General features: G+C 44.3%; 1 protein-coding gene across 1 annotated transcript in view; it reads right to left on the bottom strand.

Annotated features, from left to right (window-relative positions):
- Positions 1-5,078: 5,078 nt before the first annotated feature.
- The window catches only part of LOC121580517 (M-protein, striated muscle), a 171,639-nt gene continuing 154,757 nt past the window's right edge, over positions 5,079-21,960 (bottom strand). The window contains exons 31-33 of the mRNA XM_045224866.1: positions 20,396-20,434; positions 19,843-19,949; positions 5,079-5,120 (exon numbers count right to left, since the gene is read on the bottom strand). Coding sequence (XP_045080801.1) covers positions 5,079-5,120; positions 19,843-19,949; positions 20,396-20,434 — 188 coding nt within the window. The remainder of the gene's footprint in view (positions 5,121-19,842; positions 19,950-20,395; positions 20,435-21,960) is intronic.

The following is a 21,960-nucleotide window of genomic DNA, read 5'->3' on the forward strand; positions in this document are numbered from 1 at the left end:
GGTTGGTGGGCTGCCTCAGCCTTGTCTCAGGAGTAGTAGGTTGGTGGGATATACTCAGCCTTGATCTCTCAGGAGTAGTAGGTTGGTGAGCTATACTCAGCCTTGTCTCCAGGGTAAATGGGGTTGTTGGGCTATACTCAACCTTGTCTCAGGTAAGTAGGTTCGAGTGGGCTATACTCTTGTCTCAGGGTAGTAGGTTGGTGGGCTACTCTCAGCCTTGTCTCAGGTGAATCAGGTTGGTGGGCTGCTCTCAGCCTTGTCTCAGGAGTATTAGGTTGGTGGGCTATGTCAGCCTTGTGGGGTGATAGGTTGGTGGTGTTGATATCCTCTGGTGATTGTAGGGGCTGTGCTTTGTAGAAGTGGGTGAGATATATTTTGTTACATTTTATATATGCCTGGTTGGCCCTGTCCGTGACCAGCCGTCAGGCCCAGGGGCCCCAGTGTCTCACCCCCTCGTCTCACCTCCCAGTATCTATGCCGCAATAGTCTATGCGCCGGGGGGCAAGGTCAGTCTCAGCCTGGTGTTATTATCCTGTCTTATCTGGTGTCTGAATTCTAGTGCCTCCTCGTTCTCCTCTCTCTCTCCCTCCCCTCCCGGAGTCAGCGACCAACCCACAGTAACAGACATAGTGATGTATATTAGTCAACCACGACCCCACAATAACAGACACTAGCTCAATTGGTGACATAGCCCCTTAACGCCAGGGTAGTGGGTTCGATCCCCGGACCCCCATACATAGAATGCATGCACACATGACTGTAGAAGTAAAGCTTTGGATAAAAGCGTCTGCTAAATGGCATATTATTTGTTAGTCAGCGAAGCCAACCCTGAAACAGACCTCGTGATGAAGCTCCATTAATTTGAGTGGTATACTCAGATATCATATTAAAAACTTCTCTCACCTGTGGCAAAATATGTAGAATTGCACAAATTAGCTGTATAAGGCACATTTTCTCACCCAAATGGTAAATTCGTAAAATTTGTGCAAGAATCAGTAATACTACACAATAAGGTTCCATTTAGCAAAGGGTTATAGATACATTATTAATAGGTATTTAATAATTTATGAAATACATTATAACCCATTAATACTGTTACCACATTTATCAAAATAGTGCAACAACACAGATTTAGTATTTAAATAGTAGGCTAATATTGACCTCATTATTAACCATTTATAGCAGCACTTAAAAATGCTTATAAGATAACCTTATGTCATCACGCAAAACCTTATTTTCAATAGTTGCACAGTTTGAAAAATAGTTATTTTCTAGCACCAGGTGCGATCTGCTTTGTTGCTCTGTCCCAGGAACAGAAGAGGAGTTGAGATTTATCATGTGTGCAGCCCACAACAGATCTGATTTTAACTTATATCTAGGACAGCACTCCCTAACATAATACCACATGATATCAACACATACCATATCATGATAACTAGTGCTGTTGAATGCTCACTGTGAAATGTAACCTGTGTACACTACCTATAAGTACATCTAAGCTCTGAAAAAACTCTCAAATCATCTAGAAATAGTTACATATAATTGCTAAAAGTATACCTTATTTTAAAGTCACAGATCTATAAACATTTATAACTTAGATTAACATTATCTCTAAATATACACCTTATTTAAAGTAAGCAGAGATATTAACATTTATAACTGAGTTATCAACATTTATAACTGGGTTATCCCAACATTATAACTATGAGTTATCAACATAACTGAGTTATCAACTAACTGCTAAAATGATAGCTTATTTTAAAGTGGCAACCCCTGACCATTAACAAATGAGTTACCAGCATTTATAACTGCTGAAAAAAATACCTTGAAAGAAAGTAATACCTACTGCAGCCATTTATTAATGATTGTAAACATTTACTACAGCATATACACTACCGTTCAAAAGTTTAGGATCACTTGCAAATGTCCTTGTTTTCGAAGAAAAGCACTTTTTGTCCATTAAAATAACATAAAATTGATTAGAAATGCAGTACATTGTTCATGTTGTAAATGTACAGCTGGGAAAGCTGATTTTTATTTTATTATTTATTATTTTAACCTTTATTTTAACCAAGTGTGAGTTGAGCAAGATTCTCATTTCACAACCTAAACCTAGCCAAGATAAAGCAAAACAGTCACGATAAAAACAACAACACAGAGTTACATATGGGGTAAAACAAAACATAAAGTCGATATGAAAATGAATATACAGTGTTACCTTAGATATAATAAGTTATGGAGGTAAAAACATAAATAGGCCATAAGGTAGATATACAATTTAGTATTAACATATTTATATATGCAGATGATGATGTGCAAAATTACTAGAGGTGCAAATGGCTTAAAATAAATAACAATATGGGGATGAGGTAGTTGGTGAGGCTAATTTCAGAATGGCTGTGTACAGGTGCAGTATTAGCTGCTCTGACAACTGATGTAAAGTTAGTGGGGAGATAAGAGTCCTCCAGCTGAGAGATTTTTGCAGTTCGTTCAGTCATTGGCAACAGAGAACTGAAGGACTGAGCGACCAAGCGAGTGTTGGCTAGGGATGACCAGTAGAGATCATGCCTGCTGGAGCGCATGACTTCTGGTGGGTGTTGCCATTTGACCAAGTGAAGCTAAGATAAGGCGGGGATTTGCCTAGCAGTGATTTATAGATGACCTGGGTTGATGGGTTTATGCGAATATGTAGTGAGGCCCAGCCAACAAGAAGCGTACAGGTCCTGAATAATTAAACTAGTATTATGGGGCTTTTGGTGACAAAGCGGATGGCACTGTGATAGACTACATCCAATTTGCTGGGTAGAGTGTTGGAGTATTTTGTAATTTTTGTTTTTATGCTTCGAAGTCAAGGATCGGTAGGATAGTCAAGTTTTACGAGGCCATGTTTGGCGGCATGAGTGAAGAGGCTTCCTGTTTACGAAATAGGAAGCCGATTCTAGATTTTTCTTTGGATTGGATGCCCAATGACATGAGTCTGGAAGAGGGGTTTACGGTCTAGCACTGTATTTGTAGTTGTCACACATTCTAAGTCAACCCGTAGCTGATGGCTGATTTTAATGGAATATATCTACATGGCTACAGAGGCCCCATTATGCTTAACCATCAGTCCTGTGTTCCAATGGCATGTTTGTAATCCAAGTTCATCATTTAAAAGCTAATTGATCATTAGAAAACCCTTTGCAATTATGTTAGCACAGCGAAAACTGTTGCTGATTAAAGGTAATAAAACTATTCTTATGCTGGGAACTGAGCGAGTATCTGGGCATCAGCAATTGTGGGTTACGATTACAGGCTCAAAATTGCAGAAACAAAAGAACTTTCTTCAAACAATCCTATTATTGATACAGAAATGAAGGCTATTCCATGCAGGACACTTTCAAAAACTGAAGATCTCTACAACGCTGTGTACTACTCCCATTCACAGAACAGTATCAGAGCTGGCTCTGCCAGAATAGAGGAGGTAGGAGGCCCTGGTGCACAACTGAGCAGAGGACAAATGTATTAGGTGTCTAGTTTGAGAAACAGACTCTAAATCCCTCAACTGGCAGCTTCATTCGTAAATGCCACACAAAGCGTCAACAGTGAAGAGAGCTTACTCAGGGATGCTACCTTCTAGGCAGGTTACAAAGAAAAGCCATATCTCAGGCCAACTATAAAAATAAAGATTAAGATGGGCAGTCTGAGATGTAGGCTTTCTTTGCAACTCTGCCTGGAGAATCGCATCCAGTCATCTTCACTATTACGTTACCTACCATGGTCTAAACTTCAACCATTTCTGTTCCATACAGAACAACAATGCATCACACCATGAGAAAGAAATAATATTGTTTAAATGCTGCAGCCCATTCACATAGTTGCATGATGATACACCCAAAGGGTTTCCAATATTATACACATTTATAAGCATTTTATAAATAGTTAATAGCTGAGTTAAATAGTGGCTCACTGTTGGCAAGCACTGACTAGCTACTTTGCTTTGACCCATTTTATTTATAACCCGAAACATTAATGTTTTATAATACATTTCAAGTAAATCACCAAGTATGTAATGTAATTACAAACCCTTTATAAACCCTTTACAAATGAACCTTATTTAGCAAAGTGTTAAATAAATCTTCCTCTCCGCCCCCATGTCCAAAAGTGCTTAAGAATTGCATAAATCTGCATTAAAGCTGCAACATTTTCTCTCACTTACATTGCAAAATGTAGAATTGCAGAAAGCCAACCTCCTAAAACATTTTTCTTTCGCTGTCAAGGGCTGCTAAAATGTTTTGCTAGCAAAGTGTATTTAACAAAATGTGGCCCCTAAAGTCTGAGCTGGCTCTGACTGCAAATGTAGGTATGGCTGTGTGTTACACAGAACCATGACCCACTGCAGCCCTCATATTGACTTCCAGATATTTTGGCCCCCACCTCCATCAAAGTGCCTGCACTAGAATACATCAAAAGAGTATGTGTGTGTATGTTTCTATGTATGTTTCACCTGTGTGTATGTGTGTTTCTGTATGTTTCTCTGTGTGTATCATTTCTTCTCTATTGTGTGTGTGTGTGTTTCTCTGTGTGTGTTTCTCTGTGTGTGTTTCTGTGTGTATGTATGTTTCTGTATGTATGTGTATTTCTATGTGTGTTTCTCTGTGTGTAGTAATATTTCACAACTGTGGCTGTGCTGTTTCTGTGTGTGTATGTTTCTGTGTGTATTTCTGTATGTATGTGTGTGTGTGTGTGTGTGTGTGTGTGTTTCTGTGTGTGTATGTGTGTTTCTGTTTCTATTTGTGTGTGTATGTGTGTGTGTGTGTATGTTTCTATGTGTATGTGTGTGTATGTGTGTGTTTCTGTGTGTGTCATGTTTCTATTTCTATTTGTACATGTGTGTGTGTGTGTGTGTATGTGTGTGTTTCTGTATGTGTGCTGTGTGCATTTCTGTGTGTCTTTCTTACATGGGTGGGTTTCCTCACCTTGTCCAGACAGGTCTAAACCTCTTAACCCCACGTCACTTGCCGTCTGCGATATTCATTACGTATTGCCCTTATCTTTCTCTGTGGCTCCCATTCACCTTCAAGCCTGGCTGCTCTTGATCACACCACACTGGACTCTGTCAGGTGGGCAATCTTAGCATCACCCCAGGTGGGCACATGTCCACAATTCACAGAAGTCAATATGAGCACTCTATACAGCCATAATTTGTAGATAATTATCACTGAATAAATGAGGTGAAGTAATTGAGGATCACTGAACAGAGACATGGGGTAAGAGTAGATATGGAGATCATGGAATTTTATAGAGAGACATGGGGAGTGTAGGTAGATATGAATCACTGAACAGAGACATGGGGTAGAGTAGATATGGAGATCATGAACAGACTGGGAGTAAGTTAGATATGGAGGATCACCAGACAGAGACATGGGGTTGAAGTAGATATGGAGGGATCACTGAACAGAGACATGAGTGAAGTAGATATGAAGAGGATCACTGAACAGAGACATGGTGGGAAGTAGATATAGGAGGAGATCATGGGTAGAACCTTAGAGGTAGGTAGATATGGAGGATCAACAAGACATGGGAGTGAGTGAATATGAGGGATCACTGAACGAGACTGGTAAGTGATATGGAGAGGATCACTGAACAGACATGGCCAGAAGTGAATTGAGTATCACTGAACAGAGACATAGAGTGGTGATCTCATGATCATGAACAGAGACATGAGGTAGGTGAATATGGAGGATCACGAACAGAGACATGAGGTGAGTGAATGTGGAGGGATCACTGGGCAGAGGCGCGGATAGGTAGATATGGAGGATCACTGAACAGAGACGCTGCGTGGTACAAGCGCGCGTGGAAGGTATTCAGACCCCTTGACTTTCCACATTTGATACGTTACAGCCTGATTAAATTAAATTGTTTTTGCTCCCTCATCATTTCTATAACTCCCACTAACAGCAACAGATTTTAAGAAAAAACAAATATAACTTATTTGCGCAAAGTATTCAGACCCTTTACTCAGTACCTAGTGAAGGCCTTTGCTGGCGATTGCTGAAATCTATTACCAGATAGCGTTAAACTTATTCCTGTATTTGGGAAATTCTCATTCTTTTCTGCAAGTCCTCTCAAGCTCTAATGGTTGGATAGGGCGCTACCTTATTTTCAGAGTCTCTCAGATGTTGATGGTTCAAGTCCGGGCTCTGCTACCACTCAGGACATTCAGAGGCAGCCAAACATGTCTGCCTGTCATTATCTGCTGTGTGCTTGAGGTTTGTTGTCCTGTTGGGTGATCCTGCTTTGATCTGAGGTCCAGAATTGCTCTGAGGGTTTTCATCAAATCCTCTCTTACTTACTCATTCATCATATGATCTACTAATCTCAGTCCTCACCACAACTTATCCCAGCGTGTGCTATATATATTACATGAGATGGTGTAGATGTGTGGCATTCAGGCTACAGAAGTTCAATCTTAGTTTCATCAATTGGAAAGATCTTGTTTCTCAAAGGTCAGTGATCTTAAGTGCTTACACATAAACTACAGTAAACTATTATGCCTTACACAGGGAAGTAACAGTCTGTTACTCTACTATAAAGGCCTGATTGGTGGAGTCTGCAGAGATGGTGTCCTTCTCTGAAAAGTTCTCCCATATCCCCCAGAAGAAGACTCTGCTCAGACAATGGTGATACTCCCAGAAGATTCTTGGTGGTTCACATGCCCCCATTTGAAGAATACGAAGGCCACTGTGTTTTAAAGGGACCTTCAATGCTGCAAATAAATGCAGGTACCCCCTTCCCCATATATGTGCCTAAAACCCAATACATTTACTCCCATTACTGCTAATTCAAAAAAATTAAATCATTTGTGATTATAAGGTATTGTGTGTGGGATTGATGAGAAATTAATTTGTCCATTTCAAATTAGGTGTAATGCTAACAAAATTGGAAAAAAGAGTAAAGAGGTCTGAATATTTTCCGAATGCTATGAATATCTGGTATCACTGTAACAGACAGATCTGGAAGTACACCTAATAACCTCTATAGGAGTTAGGGGGGAGTTAGGGTTAGGGTTGAGAGCCCTAACTCTATGGGAGGTTAGAGATGTGATAGGGTTAGGGTTAGGAGCCTATTAACTCTATAGGGGGTTAGGAGTTAGGAGTTAGGGTTTGGGCTATATCTATAGGAGTTGGGAGTTAGAGGTTGCAGTTGAGGTTGAGGAGCCTATTAACTCTATAGTGCATTACTTTAAAACCAAGCCATGTGGCTGTCAGACCAACACTAACATGCAGTAGTGAGTAACTAAAGCCACTAGGTAGTGCAGGTAGGGAGCCACTAGGTAGTACAGTAGGAGCCACTAGAGTAGTACAGTAGGAGCCACTCGTAGTACAGTAGGAGCCACTAGGTAAGTGGGTAGGGACCCACTCGGTATACTGAGCCACTGGGTGAGTCCAATGAGTAACCACTAGGTAGTACAGTAGGGAGCCACTGGTAGCTACAGTGGAGCCACTATAGTGCTTAGGACCACTAGTAGTGAGTCTTAGTACATAACTTAGTCGAGTAGGAAGCACTATTAAACTGGACCTTTACATGAGCCACTGTATACTGACCTAGTAGTACAGTAGGACCCACTTGTACAGTACCATATAGTACAGTAGAACCACTTATATAAGCCACTATAGTATGACATTTATGTTGTTTTACATTTCCACTAGTATACAAAAATACCACTCGTATACATAAGCCACTCTAGTACAGTAGAGACCTGAGTAGTACGTAGGGGACCCTACGTCGTGTTCCAGACCACCTAGGCTGTACCCTTTACAATAACCACTAATGTTACCTAGTATGCAATAAATCCACTAATACAGTAAAGGAGCCACTAGGTATTACAGTAAGGGGACACTCGTGTATAACTGGAACCCTCACTATATTCTGTTCTAGAGCGCACTAATGTACAGTAGGAGCCACTAGTAGTACAGTCTATAGTACAGTGGCCACTGTAGTCATAAAGGAGCCTGTGGTAGTCTGAGCCACTGGTAGTTAAGAACCACTAGGTAAGTGAGTAGGGAGCCACTAGATAAGTACAATGAAGGGGCCACTTTAGTACAGTGGCCACTAGGTAGTACTAGTCAAGAGCACTTAGTAAATAGGAGGCCACTAGGTAAGTCACAGTAGGCACCGCTAGTATCTAAAACCCTCACTTAGTTAGAGCCACTAGTTAGTTATTAGGCCACTATATACCACTATATCATAAACCACTGTGTGGTGCCCTATATACAGTCGTGGTGGTACCACTAGAGTATACAGTAGCCCTTTAAATTTCAGTAGGCCCTTTTGAGCCCTTAGTAGGAAACCACTCGGTAGCTACAATAAGCCACTAGGTTATAAGACACCACTATTACATAAAGGCCACTCTAGTCCCACTATACATAAACCCTATGTAGTACCATTGTGGGGCCACTATATACAAAACTATTACAGTAAACCTAGGTATACAGCCATATAGTACAGGTAAACCCACTAATTATACGAAACCACTAGGGTAAATACAGTGGGAGGCCACTGTCGGCTAAGTACAGTGAAACCACTACGGTAGAGTACAGTAGGAGGCCGCGTACGTTAAATACAATAGACCCACTGTAGAGTCGTAGGGCACTATATGTACAATAGACCACTAAGTTATACCATAATATTACATAAGCCACTAGTAGTAATCCCACTATAAAGTACATGGTAACCACTAATAGTACAATAGGAACCACTAGAGTAATACAATGAGAGCCACTAGTTTAGGTCCACTAGGTATTACAGTGGGAACCCACTGAGTTTGTGGACCACTAGGTAGTGGACAGTAGGGGCCACTAGGTAGTTAGACCACTGTGGTGGTACAGGGGGCCCACTAGAGTAGTCAGTAGGGGGCCGCTAGGTAGTGGTGTAGGGGGGCCACTAGGTAGGCCACAGTAAACCACTAGGTAGTGACAGAGACCACTAGGTAGTGGTAGAGCCCACTTGTTAGTGGAGGCCACTCTGTTAGGCACTAGTACCACTTTTGCCCTGTTACCACTGGTACCACTAGGTAGTACAGTAGGGAAAGCCACTCGAATCATACCACTATCTGGAAGCCACTTAACTACGTAAGGAGCCCTGTATCAGTAGAACCACTACTTTGCCTGTATCTAGAAACCACTAGTAATACAGTAGAACCACTATAGTCAGTAGAAACCCACTAAGTAATAAATGAAGCCACTAGTTTACAGTATAACCACTAGTAAATACTACCCCTATGTACATAGGAGCCACTCTGTCAGTCACTATGTAATCCACTATAGTACGGTGAACCTAGGTAAGTACAGTAGGCATATGTTAGGGAACCACTCGGTAGTGGGGAGGGAGGGCCACTAAGTAGTACAGTAGGGGGCCACTGGTAATACAAAACCCACTAGGTAGTACAGTAGGAGGCGTACTAGTTAGAACCTGTGTCCAAACCCACTACGTATCAGTAGGAACCTTATTAGGCCCAGTATATGAGCACTATATAATGGGGCCACTATATACAAACCACTATATGCCACATAAGACCACTAGTGTGAGTGACCCACTATATTTACATGGGAAGCCACTGTTGTCTGTAGGAAGCCACTAGGTTAGGACACTATAGTAGCAGTAAAACCACTGGTAAAGTACATGAACCACTAAGTAGTACAATAGACCCTAGTAATACAGACTTGCAACACTAATTAAACCGTAGCCACTTGTACATGGGGCCACTAATGTACAATGAGAACCCACTAAGTGATGTACAGTGGAACCCCACTACCATTATCATAAAGACCACTGTATACAGTGAAGAAACCACCAGGTAGTACAGTAGGCCACCCCTTTAACGAAGCCACTAGTATTGGAAACCCTTATACACCCTATAGTACATAGGAACCCTTTTAGACCACTACATGGCAAGTACAATGAGCCACTAGGTAGTGGGTAATTTTACCATATTCTCAAGGGGCTCACTAGTAGTGTAGGGAGGCCACTAAGTAGTGCAGTAACAACCACTAGAAGTATTACCTTTCAAACCGTATACATAAACCACTCTAGTACAATCCACTATTTAAAAACCTTAGTACAGTAGAAACCACTAGGTAGTACAGTAGAAACCACTAGATAATCAATTTTTAATTCTCAATAAACCACTATAATAGTACAATGAACCACTGTAGCCACATAAAGCCACTACGTATAAGACCCACTAGTAGTCATAGAACCACTAGGTAGTACATAGGAACACTAGGTAGTTAAGTAACCGCTCGTTTACCACTACATAGTACAATAGAAACACTTAGTACAGTAGAAACCACTACGTAGGTACAATAGGAAACCACTTATACATGGAACCACTAGGTAGTAGGTTAAACCACTAGTATCGTAGGACCACTCGTATACATGAGGGCCCTATAGTTGACCACTAATAATACTAAGAAACCACTGTAAATACAGTAGAACCCACTAATAAGTACAGTAGAAACCACTACGTAGTAACTCCACAATGAAACCACTAAATAAATACATAACCTTTTTAACCACTAGAGTAATCACAGTAAACCACTATATTAGTGTACAGTGACCCACTAAGTATAGGAAACCATAAGTACAATAAACCACTAAGCTCTACTAACCAATGAACCACTAATGTACATAACCACTAATACTACTCCCTATATTAATTCTTAATCAAATCAATACTAGTAAGCACAATAGAAACCACTCGTACTACAAAGACCACTTAAATACAATGAACCACTAATTAGTCATAGGGACAAAAACCCCTATATGTAGAGTAGCACTAGGTAGTACAATGAAACCCACTAATAATACAATAGGGGAACCATCGGTAGTCACGTAGGAAACCACTAGATATTACAATGAACCACTAGTGTAACTAATACCACTAAGTAAAGTACAATGAACCCTATAAACAATGAAACCACTAGAGTAATCATAAAACCCACTAAAGTAAATACAATAGGAACCACTAAGTAGTACAGTAGTACCACTAGACGTAGTAATATTGTCAATAACTGTAAAACTCATGACCTTAATAACTAAGTATATAAAGGAACCCACTAATTCCTAGTTAACCAAATACTAGTAATCCCTACGTAGAACTATTAACCCTAGAAGTAAGTCATAAAACCACTATATCCACTAGTAAGTGCATAGGACCACTCGTTATAACAAGCCACTACGTAGTACAGTAGAGCCACTAGTATCAAAGCCACTCGTAGTTAAGACATTATACAGGGACCACTATCTAGAACCACTATAAATACAATAACTATTAATGCAATAGGGAAACCACTATAAGCACAGTAGAAACACTAAGTAAATATAGAAACCACTAAATTTACAATAAAACCATCTAGTACAATAAAACCACTAAGTAGGTACAATACTAGTAGTACAAAACCACTTATCAACCACTATATACAATGGAAACCTAGTATATACATTACCCACCTAAGAAAATACAGTAAACCAAAACAATGGACCACTACGTAAAGTACAATAACCTAGTATACATGAGAGCCACTATGATGTACAATCTTATACAATGAGACTTCGTTTATAGTCTGTATACAGTGAGGCCACTCAGTTCAATGAAGGCCACCTAGGTATCAGGACACTCTAGTCAAGTAACCCTTTTAAGACATAAGTAAAGTACAGTAGGGAAACCACTAAGTATACATAAAACCCTTAAATTATTAGAAACCCACTTAGTACAATATATAGTAGTAAGGCCTATTTTCTACTTTGTTAGTTACGTAAGCATTGTCTATTAATCAAAACATCTTTACATAAACCACTAATTATACCCTAGATATTCAATCACTTGTAATAGGGAAACCACTCGTATTACAATGAACTTACATAAGCCACTACAGTGTACAGTAAAACCCATTAGTAAGTAGGGAACCACTAGGTGTACAGTACTGGTAGTACAGTGGGAGCCACTAGGGTAGTACAGTGAGACACTAGAGTAGTACAGTAAAGAGCCACTAGGTAGTACAGTAGGGGCCCGTGTCCTCATTTTCATTGTACAGAAGCACTATAGGACCACTATAGTAGGTAAAGCACTACGTATACAATGAGTAACCCACTTATACAAAACCTTAAGTCATAAATACTAATAATACATACCTAGTTTAAACACTATAGTATACCCTAATAAAACCACTCGAATTAATCAAAGACCACTAGCAAATCATGAACCATTTCTTAATTAAACCACTTATACAGTAAGAAACCCACTATTCTGAAACCACTAATTTAACCTTATAAAGTAAACCACTAATACATGAACCACTAAATATTGTAAAAACCACTATAGATCAATACACTTCCTGTTTACAGTAGAAACCACTGTGTCTCCACTAGGTAGTCCAGTAGGCAACCACTAGTTGTGCAACCACTATATACAGTAGGAGCCACTAGGTAGTGCGTGGGCCATAGGTTAAAAACCACTACGTAGTAGTAAACTGGTTCGTAGAGGGGCCCTAGTAGTGCAGTAGGACCATATAGTCTAGGCCATGTAGTACAGTGACCACTAGGTAGTACAGTGGAGCCACTGGTAGTGCAGTAAGGGAGCCACTAGGTAGTACAGTAGTAAAACTTTTAGGAAACCACTAAGTTCTACACTAAAAACCACTAGGTATTTACAATAAAACCACTTATAGACACTGTGTGGCCCACTGTGTACATACCACTGGTATGGTGAGCCACTGTTTTAGGAGCCACTATAGTGTAACCACTAGGTAGTCGTAGGAGCCCACTCGGTAGTAAGTAGGGAAAGCCACTAGTAGTGCAGTAGGAGCCATATAGTTAGTCAGTAGGGAAGCCAAGTCGAGCCACTAGGTGTACGGTGGGAGCCACTAGTAGCATAAATCCCTTTAGTGAGGGACCACTTTATGAAGCCAGTATCAGTAGGGAGCCACTAGGCTTACAGTAGGAAGCCACTAGAGTATTACAGTAGGGAAGCCACTATAGTATAGGACCTGTAATAATACCCTAGGTTATACCCACTAGATTACCACTGTCTTTGGCCCTATTGTAGGCCCACTAGGTTTGGCCATCGGTTCAGTAGAGCCACTGGTTATAACCCTTGGAGTAGCGGGCCACTAGTAGTACAGTAGGGAGCCACTAGGTACTACAGTAGGAACCACTAGTGTATAACCACTGTGTGCAGTACCCTAGGTAGTACAGTAGGGAGCCACTGGTAGTGCATGGGAAGCCTAGGTGTGTGACCCTTTGGGCCCTAGCAGTACTGTTGGTAGGAAGCCACTGGTAGTGTGCCCACTTAGTTAGTAGGGACCCACTAGGTAGTCATATACACTCGGTAGTCATAGGGAAGCCACTGTTAGTAAGGGACACTAGGTAAGTAGGTATGGGTAGTACAATAGAGCCCCACTGTAGTACAGTGGGGGCCTCTCGGTAGTACAGCTAAGGCCCACTATTCAGTGACCCTATAAGTCAGTAGGAGCCACTAGTATAGTAGGGCACTAGGTGGACATAAAGGACCCTATAGTCAGTGGGAAGCCACTAGTGGTACAGTAGGCCACTCGTAGTACAGTAGAACCACTCGTATACAGTAGGAGACCTAGTTATAGCCTCTATAGTACAGTGCCACTGGTTCTAACCTGTTCATCCACTAGGTAGTAAGTAGCCACTATATACAGTAGGGAACCACTAGGGTAGTACAGTAGGGGGCCACTATTACTGACCCTAGGTATTGGACCCTAGGTAGTAGTAGGAAACCACTAGTAGTACAGTGGAAAGCCACTAGTATACGGTAGGGAGCCACTGGTAGTGGATGGGGCCCCTGTAGCTCGTGCCCTGGTTTACCACTTTACAGTGGGCCACTGTGTTACGTGGCCTAGGTGTACATGAACCTCTGTGTCAGTAGGGAAACCACTAGTTACAGTACCACTTATTAACCCTTGTGTGACAGTAGGAGCCACTAGGTAGTACAGTAGGCCATGATTAATACTAGTGTATAGCTAGTCTGGGAGGGCCACTGGGGTATCGTAGGGACCCTAGTAGTACAGTAAGGAGCCACTCGTTGTGGAACCATTTACGTGACCACTGGTATGTAGGGAGCCACTAGTAGTCAGTAGGGAGCCACTAGGTGTCAGTGGGAGGGCCACTCGTGTCGAGGGGACCACTAGAGTAACTACATGAAACCCTTATACAATAGGGAGCCTTGTGTAAACCACTATCTGGGGGCACATTATAAAACCACTATAGTCATAAACCACTCGTGTGTGGAAAGCCACTTTAGGGCCACTTGTGTAGGACCACTCTAAGTACAGTGAGACCACTAGTGTTAGGCCACTAGTGTCAGTGAACCACTAAGTAGTGGGCAGTAGGGGGCCACTAGGTAGTACAGTAAGACCCTAGGGTAGTCAGTAGGGAACCCTAGTAGTATAGAACCACTAGATTAATAGGGACCCCTAGTGTAGTTTCAGTAGAACCACTACGTAGTCAGTAGGGAGCCACTGGTAGTACAGTAAAGCCACTATATAGTAGGCTTTCCCTATAGTGAGAAGGAGCCACTAAGTAGTACGTGGGCCACTAGAAGTGGTGAAACCTTTAGTCATGACCACTGGTGTAGGTACATTGTGGAACCACTAAGTTTTAAACCACTAGTCGTGACACTATTCTGGCCCTAGTATTCCCTAGTTTAGGGACCACTAGTATACAGTAGGGCCACTAGGTAGTACAGTAGGGAGCCACTAGGTAGTACAGTAGGGAGCCACTAGGTAGTACAGTAGGGACCCACTAGGTAGACTACAGTAGGGGCCACTAGGTAGTACAGTAGGGAGCCACTAGGTAGTACAGTAGGGAAGCCACTAGGTAGTACAGTAGGAGCCACTAGGTAGTACAGTAGATTCACTAGTAGTCAGCAGGGAAACCACTAGGTAGTATAACCCACTAGGTAGTAGCATGAACCACTAAGTAGTACAGTAGGGAGCCCACTAGGTAGTACAGTAGGGAGCCACTAGGTAGTACAGTAGGGAGCCACTAGGTAGTGGAGTAGGGAGCCACTAGGTAGTGGAGTAGGGAGCCACTAGGTAGTACAGTAGGGAGCCACTAGGTAGTACAGTAGGGAGCCACTAGGTAGTACAGTAGGGAGCCACTAGGTAGTGCAGTGGGCCACTAGGTGGTAGCAGTGAGCCACTAGGTGTACAGTAGGGAGCCACTAGGTAGTGCAGTAGGAGCCACTCGGTAGTACAGTGGAGCCACTAGGTAGTCAGTAGGGCCACTAGTAGTACAGTAGGAACCACTAGGTAGTACAGTAGGGAGCCACTAGGTAGTGCTCGGTAGGCCACTAGGCAGTACAAAGAGAAGCCACTAGGTAGTACAGTAGGAGCCACCAGGTACGTGGAAACCACTAATAGGAGTAGGCCAGTAGTACAGTAGGAGCACTAGGTAGTACGTAGGAGCCACTAGGTAGTGGGAAACCCACTAGGTAGTACAGTAGGCCACAGGTAGTACAGTAAGGAGCCACTAGGTAGTACAGTAGGGACCACTAGGTATACAATGCCCTGTGGACCACGTCAATGGAGCCACTAGGTAGTACAGTAGGAACCACTAGGTAGTGAGTAGGGACCACTAGGTAGTGGTAGAAGCACTAGGTAGTGCAGTAGGAGCCAGCTGGTAGTACAGTAGAACCACTGGTAGTACAGTGGAGCCACTAGGTAGTGCAGTAGGGAGCCACTAGGTAGTACAGTGAGCCACAGGTAGTACAGACCACTAGGTAGTGCTGTAGGGAGCCACTAGGTAGTACAGTAGGAGCCACTAGGTAGTACAGTGAAAGAGCCACTAGGTAGTCAGTAGGGAGCCACTAGGGTAGTAGAGTAAGGAGCCCACTAGGTAGTACAGTAGGGACACTAGGTAGTACAGTAGGGAGCCACTAGTAGTACAGTAGGGACCTAGGTATGAAGCCCACTAGGTAGTACAGTAGGGAGCCACTAGGTAGTGAGTAGAAGCCACTAGGTGTACAGTGAGGAGCCACTAGGTAGTGCAGTAGGGAACCCACTAGGTATGTAGAGGAACCACTAGGTAGTACAGTAGGAGCCACTAGGGTAGTACAGTAGGGAGCCACTAGGAAGTCAGTAGAGAGCCACTAGGTAGTACAGTAGGGAGCCACTAGGTAGTGGAGTAGGGAGCCACTAGGTAGTACAGTAGGGAGCCACTAGGTAGTACAGTAGGAGCTTCACTAGGTAGTACAGTAGGGCCACTAGGTAGTGCAGTGAGACCAGCTAGGTTACAGTAGGGCCACTAGGTAGTGGAGTAGGGAGCCACTAGGCAGTACAGTGGGGAGCCACTAGGTAGTACAGTAGGAGCCACTAGGTAGTACAGTAGGGAGCCACTAGGTAGTACAGTAGGGAGCCACTAGGTAGTACAGTAGGGAGCCACTAATAGTAGTACAGTAGGGAGCCACTAGGTAGTACAGTAGGGAGCCACTAGGTAGTACAGTAGGGACCACAGTGTACAGTAGGGCCACTAGGTAGTACAGTAGGGAGCCACTAGGGTAGTAGCAGTAGGAGCCACTAGGTAGTGGAGTAGGAGCCACTAGGTAGTACAGTGGAGCCACTAGGTAGTAGGTAAGGGAGCCACTAGGTAGTGGAGTAGGACCACTAGGTGTACAGTGGGAGCCACTAGGTAGTACAGTAGGGAGCCACTAGGTAGTACAGTAGGAGCCACTAGGTAGTACAGTAGGGAGCCACTAGGTAGTACAGTAGGGAGCCACTAGGTAGTAAGGGGCCACCAGGTAGTCAGTGAAGCCACTAGTAGTACAGTAAAGGGAGCCACTAGGTAGTGGAGTAGGGAGCCACTAGGTAGTACAGTAGGGAGCCACTAGGTAGTGGAGTAGGGAGCCACTAGGTAGTACAGTAGGGAGCCACTAGGTAGTACAGTAGGGAGCCACTAGGTAGTACAGTAGGGAGCCACTAGGTAGTACAGTAGGGAGCCACTAGGTAGTACAGTAGGGAGCCACTAGGTAGTAGAGTAGGGAGCCACTAGGTAGTACAGTAGGGAGCCACTAGGTAGTAGAGTAGGGAGCCACTAGGTAGTACAGTAGGGAGCCACTAGGTAGTGGAGTAGGGAGCCACTAGGTAGTACAGTAGGGAGCCACTAGGTAGTACAGTAGGGAGCCACTAGGTAGTACAGTAGGGAGCCACTAGGTAGTACAGTAGGGAGCCACTAGGTAGTACAGTAGGGAGCCACTAGGCAGTGCAGTAGGGAGCCACTAGGTAGTACAGTAGGGCCACTAGGTAGTACAGTGAGAGCCACTAGGTAGTACAGTAGGGAGCCACTAGGTAGTACAGTAGGGAGCCACTAGGTAGTGCAGTAGGGAGCCACTAGGTAGTACAGTAGGAGCCACTAGGTAGTGAGTAGGGAGCCACTAGGTAGTACAGTAGGAGCCACTAGGTAGTGGAGCAGGGACCACTAGGTAGTACAGTAGGGAGCCACCAGGTAGTACAGTGGGAGCCACTAGGTAGTACAGTAGGGAGCCACCAGGTAGTGGAGTAGGGAGCCACTAGGTAGTACAGTAGGGGAGCCACTAGGTAGTACAGTAGGGAGCCACTAGGTAGTACAGTAGGGAGCCACTAGGTAGTACAGTAGGGACCACTAGGTAGTACAGTAGGGAGCCACTAGGTAGTACAGTAGGGAGCCACTAGGTAGCACAGTAGAGAGCCACCAGGAGTACAGCAGGGAGCCACAGGTCAGTAGGGAGCCACTAGGTAGTGGAGTAGGGAGCCACTAGGTAGTACAGTAGGGAGCCACTAGGTAGTGACAGTAGGGAGCCACTAGGTAGTGCAGTAGGGAGCCACTAGGTAGTACAGTAGGGAGCCACTAGGTAGTACAGTAGGGAGCCACTAGGTAGTACAGTAGGGAGCCACTAGGTAGTACAGTAGGGAGCCACTAGGTAGTACAGTAGGGAGCCACTAGGTAGTACAGTAGGGAGCCACTAGGTAGTACAGTAGGGAGCCACTAGGTAGTACAGTAGGGAGCCACTAGGTAGTACAGTAGGGAGCCACTAGGTAGTACAGTAGGGAGCCACTAGGTAGTACAGTAGGGAGCCACTAGGTAGTACAGTAGGGAGCCACTAGGTAGACAGTAGGGAGCCACTAGGTAGTAGAGTAGGGAGCCACTAGGTAGTACAGTAGGGAGCCACTAGGTAGTACAGTAGGGAGCCACTAGGTAGTACAGTAGGGAGCCACTAGGTAGTACAGTAGGGAGCCACTAGGTAGTACAGTAGGGAGCCACTAGGTAGTACAGTAGGAGCCACCAGGTAGTCGGAGTAGGAGCCACTAGGTAGTACAGTAGGGAGCCACTAGGTAGTACAGTAGGGAGCCACTAGGTAGTACAGTAGGGAGCCATTGGGTCCATAGTCTTACTTGTGCAGCCAGCCCACTTGGAGGGTAGGGTTAGGGTTAGGGTAGTGAGCCATTGGGTCCATAGTCTTACTTGTGCAGCCAGCCCACTTGGAGGTTAGGGTTAGGGTTAGGGTAGTGAGCCATTGGGTCCATAGTCTTACTTGTGCAGCCAGCCCACTTGGAGGTTAGGGTTAGGGTTAGGGTAGTGAGCCATTGGGTCCATAGTCTTACTTATAATAATAATAATAAAATGCCATTTAGCAGACGCTTTTATCCAAAGCGACTTACAGTCATGCGTGCATTCATTTTTGTGCATGGGTGGTCCCGGGGATCGAACCCACTACCTTGGCTTTACAAGCGCCGTGCTCTCCCAGCTGAGGTACAGAGGACTACTTGTGCAGCCAGCCCACTTGGAGGTTAGGGTTAGGGTTAGGGTAGGGAGCCATTGGGTCCATAGCCTTACTTGTGCAGCCAGCCCACTTGGAGGTCAGGGTTAGGTTTAGGGTAGGGAGCCATTGGGTCCATATTCTTACTTGTGCAGCCAACCCACTTGGAGGTTAGGGGTAGGGTTATTGTAGGGAGCCATTGGGTCCATAGTCTTACTTGTGCAGCCAGCCCACTTGGAGGTTAGGGTTAGGGTAGTGAGCCATTGGGTCCATGGTCTTACTTGTGCAGCCAGCCCACTTGGAGTTTAGGGTTAGGGTTAGGGTAGGGAGCCATTGGGTCCATAGTCTTACTTGTGCAGCCAGCCCACTTGGAGGTTAGGGTTAGGGTTAGGGTAGGGAGCCATTGGGTCCATAGTCTTACTTGTGCAGCCAGCCCACTTGGAGGTTAGGGTTAGGTTAGGGTAGTGAGCCATTGGGTCCATAGTCTTACTTGTGCAGCCAGCCCACTTGGAGGTTAGGGTTAGGCTTAGGGTAGGGATCCATTGGGTCCATAGTCTTACTTGTGCAGCCAGCCCACTTGGAGGTTAGGGTTAGGGTAGTGAGCCATTGGGTCCATAGTCTTGTGCAGCCAGCCCACTTGGAGGTTAGGGTTAGGCTTAGGGTAGGGAGCCATTGGGTCCATAGTCTTACTTGTGCAGCCAGCCCACTTGGAGGTTAGGGTTAGGGTTAGGGTAGGGAGCCATTGGGTCCATAGTCTTACTTGTGCAGCCAGCCCACTTGGAGGTTAGGGTTAGGGTTAGGGTAGGGAGCCATTGGGTCCATAGTCTTACTTGTGCAGCCAGCCCACTTGGAGGTTAGGGGTTAGGGTTAGGGTAGGGAGCCATTGGGTCCATAGTCTTACTTGTGCAGCCAGCCCACTTGGAGGTTAGGGTTAGGGTTAGGGTAGTGAGCCATTGGGTCCATAGTCTTACTTGTGCAGCCAGCCCACTTGGAGGTTAGGGTTAGGGTTAGGGTAGGGAGCCATTGGGTCCATAGTCTTACTTGTGCAGCCAGCCCACTTGGAGGTCCTCCATGTGATATGTGATGAAGGAGTAGAGGACGATACCATGTTCTGTACTCAGCACACTGATGTCCGTAGACGACTTGGCTGGAGGAGACCAAGTAGACAGGGTAATAAACTGCATTATTCAATCATCATTATTTTACATTTTAGTCATTTAGCAGACGCTCTTATCCAGAGACACTTACAAATTGGTGCATTCAACTTAGGATAGGCAGTGGGACAACCACAATTATTTTTTTCTTCTAATGGGGGGTTGGGGAGGGGGGGGTAGAAGGATTACTGTTATACTATTCCAGGTATTCCTTAAAGAATCATATTGTATACTTAAGCAATAACGCACGGGGGGCTGTCGTATAAACTGGTTACCAACGTAATTAGAACAGTACAAATATTATTTTTGTCATACACGTGGTATCCGGTCTGATATACCACGGCCTTCAGCCAATGAGCATTCAGGCCTCGAACCAGCCGGTTTATAAAACACAATGTTCCACATGCAGTGTATCTGTTAACATGTAGATGAGACTCACCAATCACCCTGAACAGCTCGTTCAGCACAGCTTGGTAACCTGGAACAGATTACAGTCATTACTAGTAGTCAACAATAGTTACAGTAGTGGACACAGTTTGGCCTTAGAGAGATACAGAGGTGTTCTAGAACACAGTAGAGCCATGACAGGGGTGTTCTAGAACACAGTGAAACCATGACAGAGGTGTTCTAGAACACAGTAGAGCCATGACAGAGGTGTTCTAGAACACAGTAGAGCCATGACAGAGGTGTTCTAGAACACAGTAGAGCCATGACAGAGGTGTTCTAGAACACAGTAGAGCCATGACAGAGGTGTTCTAGAACACAGTAGAGCCATGACAGAGGTGTTCTAGAACACAGTAGAGCCATGACAGGGGTGTTCTAGAACACAGTGAAACCATGACAGAGGTGTTCTAGAACACAGTAGAGCCATGACAGAGGTGTTCTAGAACACAGTAGAGCCATGACAGAGGTGTTCTAGAACACAGTAGAGCCATGACAGAGGTGTTCTAGAACACAGTAGAGCCATGACAGAGGTGTTCTAGAACACAGTAGAGCCATGACAGAGGTGTTCTAGAACACAGTGAAACCATGACAGAGGTGTTCTAGAACACAGTAGAGCCATGACAGAGGTGTTCTAGAACACAGTAGAGCTCATGACAGAGGTGTTCTAGAACACAGTAGAGCCATGACAGAGGTGTTCTAGAACACAGTAGAGCCATGACAGAGGTGTTCTAGAACACAGTAGAGCCATGACAGAGGTGTTCTAGAACACAGTAGAGCCATGACAGGGGTGTTCTAGAACACAGTAGAGCTTCATGACAGGGGGTGTTCTAGAACACAGTGAAACCATGACAGAGGTGTTCTAGAACACAGTAGAGCCATGACAGAGGTGTTCGAGAACACAGTAGAGCCATGACAGAGGTGTTCTAGAACACAGTAGAGCCATGACAGAGGTGTTCTAGAACACAGTAGAGCCATGACAGAGGTGTTCTAGAACACAGTAGAGCCATGACAGAGGTGTTCTAGAACACAGTAGAGCCATGACATAGGTGTTCTAGAACACAGTAGAGCCATGACAGAGGTGTTCTAGAACACAGTAGAGCCTTGACAGAGGTGTTCTAGAACACAGTAGAGCCATGACAGAGGTGTTCTAGAACACAGTAGAGCCATGACAGAGGTGTTCTAGAACACAGTAGAGCCATGACAGAGGTGTTCTAGAACACAGTAGAGCCATGACAGAGGTGTTCTAGAACACAGTAGAGCCATGACAGAGGTGTTCTAGAACACAGTAGAGCCATGACAGAGGTGTTCTAGAACACAGTAGAGCCATGACAGAGGTGTTCTAGAACACAGTAGAGCCATGACAGAGGTGTTCTAGAACACAGTAGAGCCATGACAGAGGTGTTCTAGAACACAGTATATACATGATAAGTGTTCTAGAACCCAGTAGAGCCGTGAGAGAGGTGTTCTAGAACACAGTAAAGCCATGATAGGTGTTCTAGAATACGGTATATACATGATAAGTGTTCTAGAACACAGTAGAGCCATGACAGGTGTTCTAGA

The sequence above is a fragment of the Coregonus clupeaformis genome, chromosome 14 (genome assembly GCF_020615455.1).
Source record: "Coregonus clupeaformis isolate EN_2021a chromosome 14, ASM2061545v1, whole genome shotgun sequence".
NCBI lineage: Eukaryota > Metazoa > Chordata > Actinopteri > Salmoniformes > Salmonidae > Coregonus > Coregonus clupeaformis.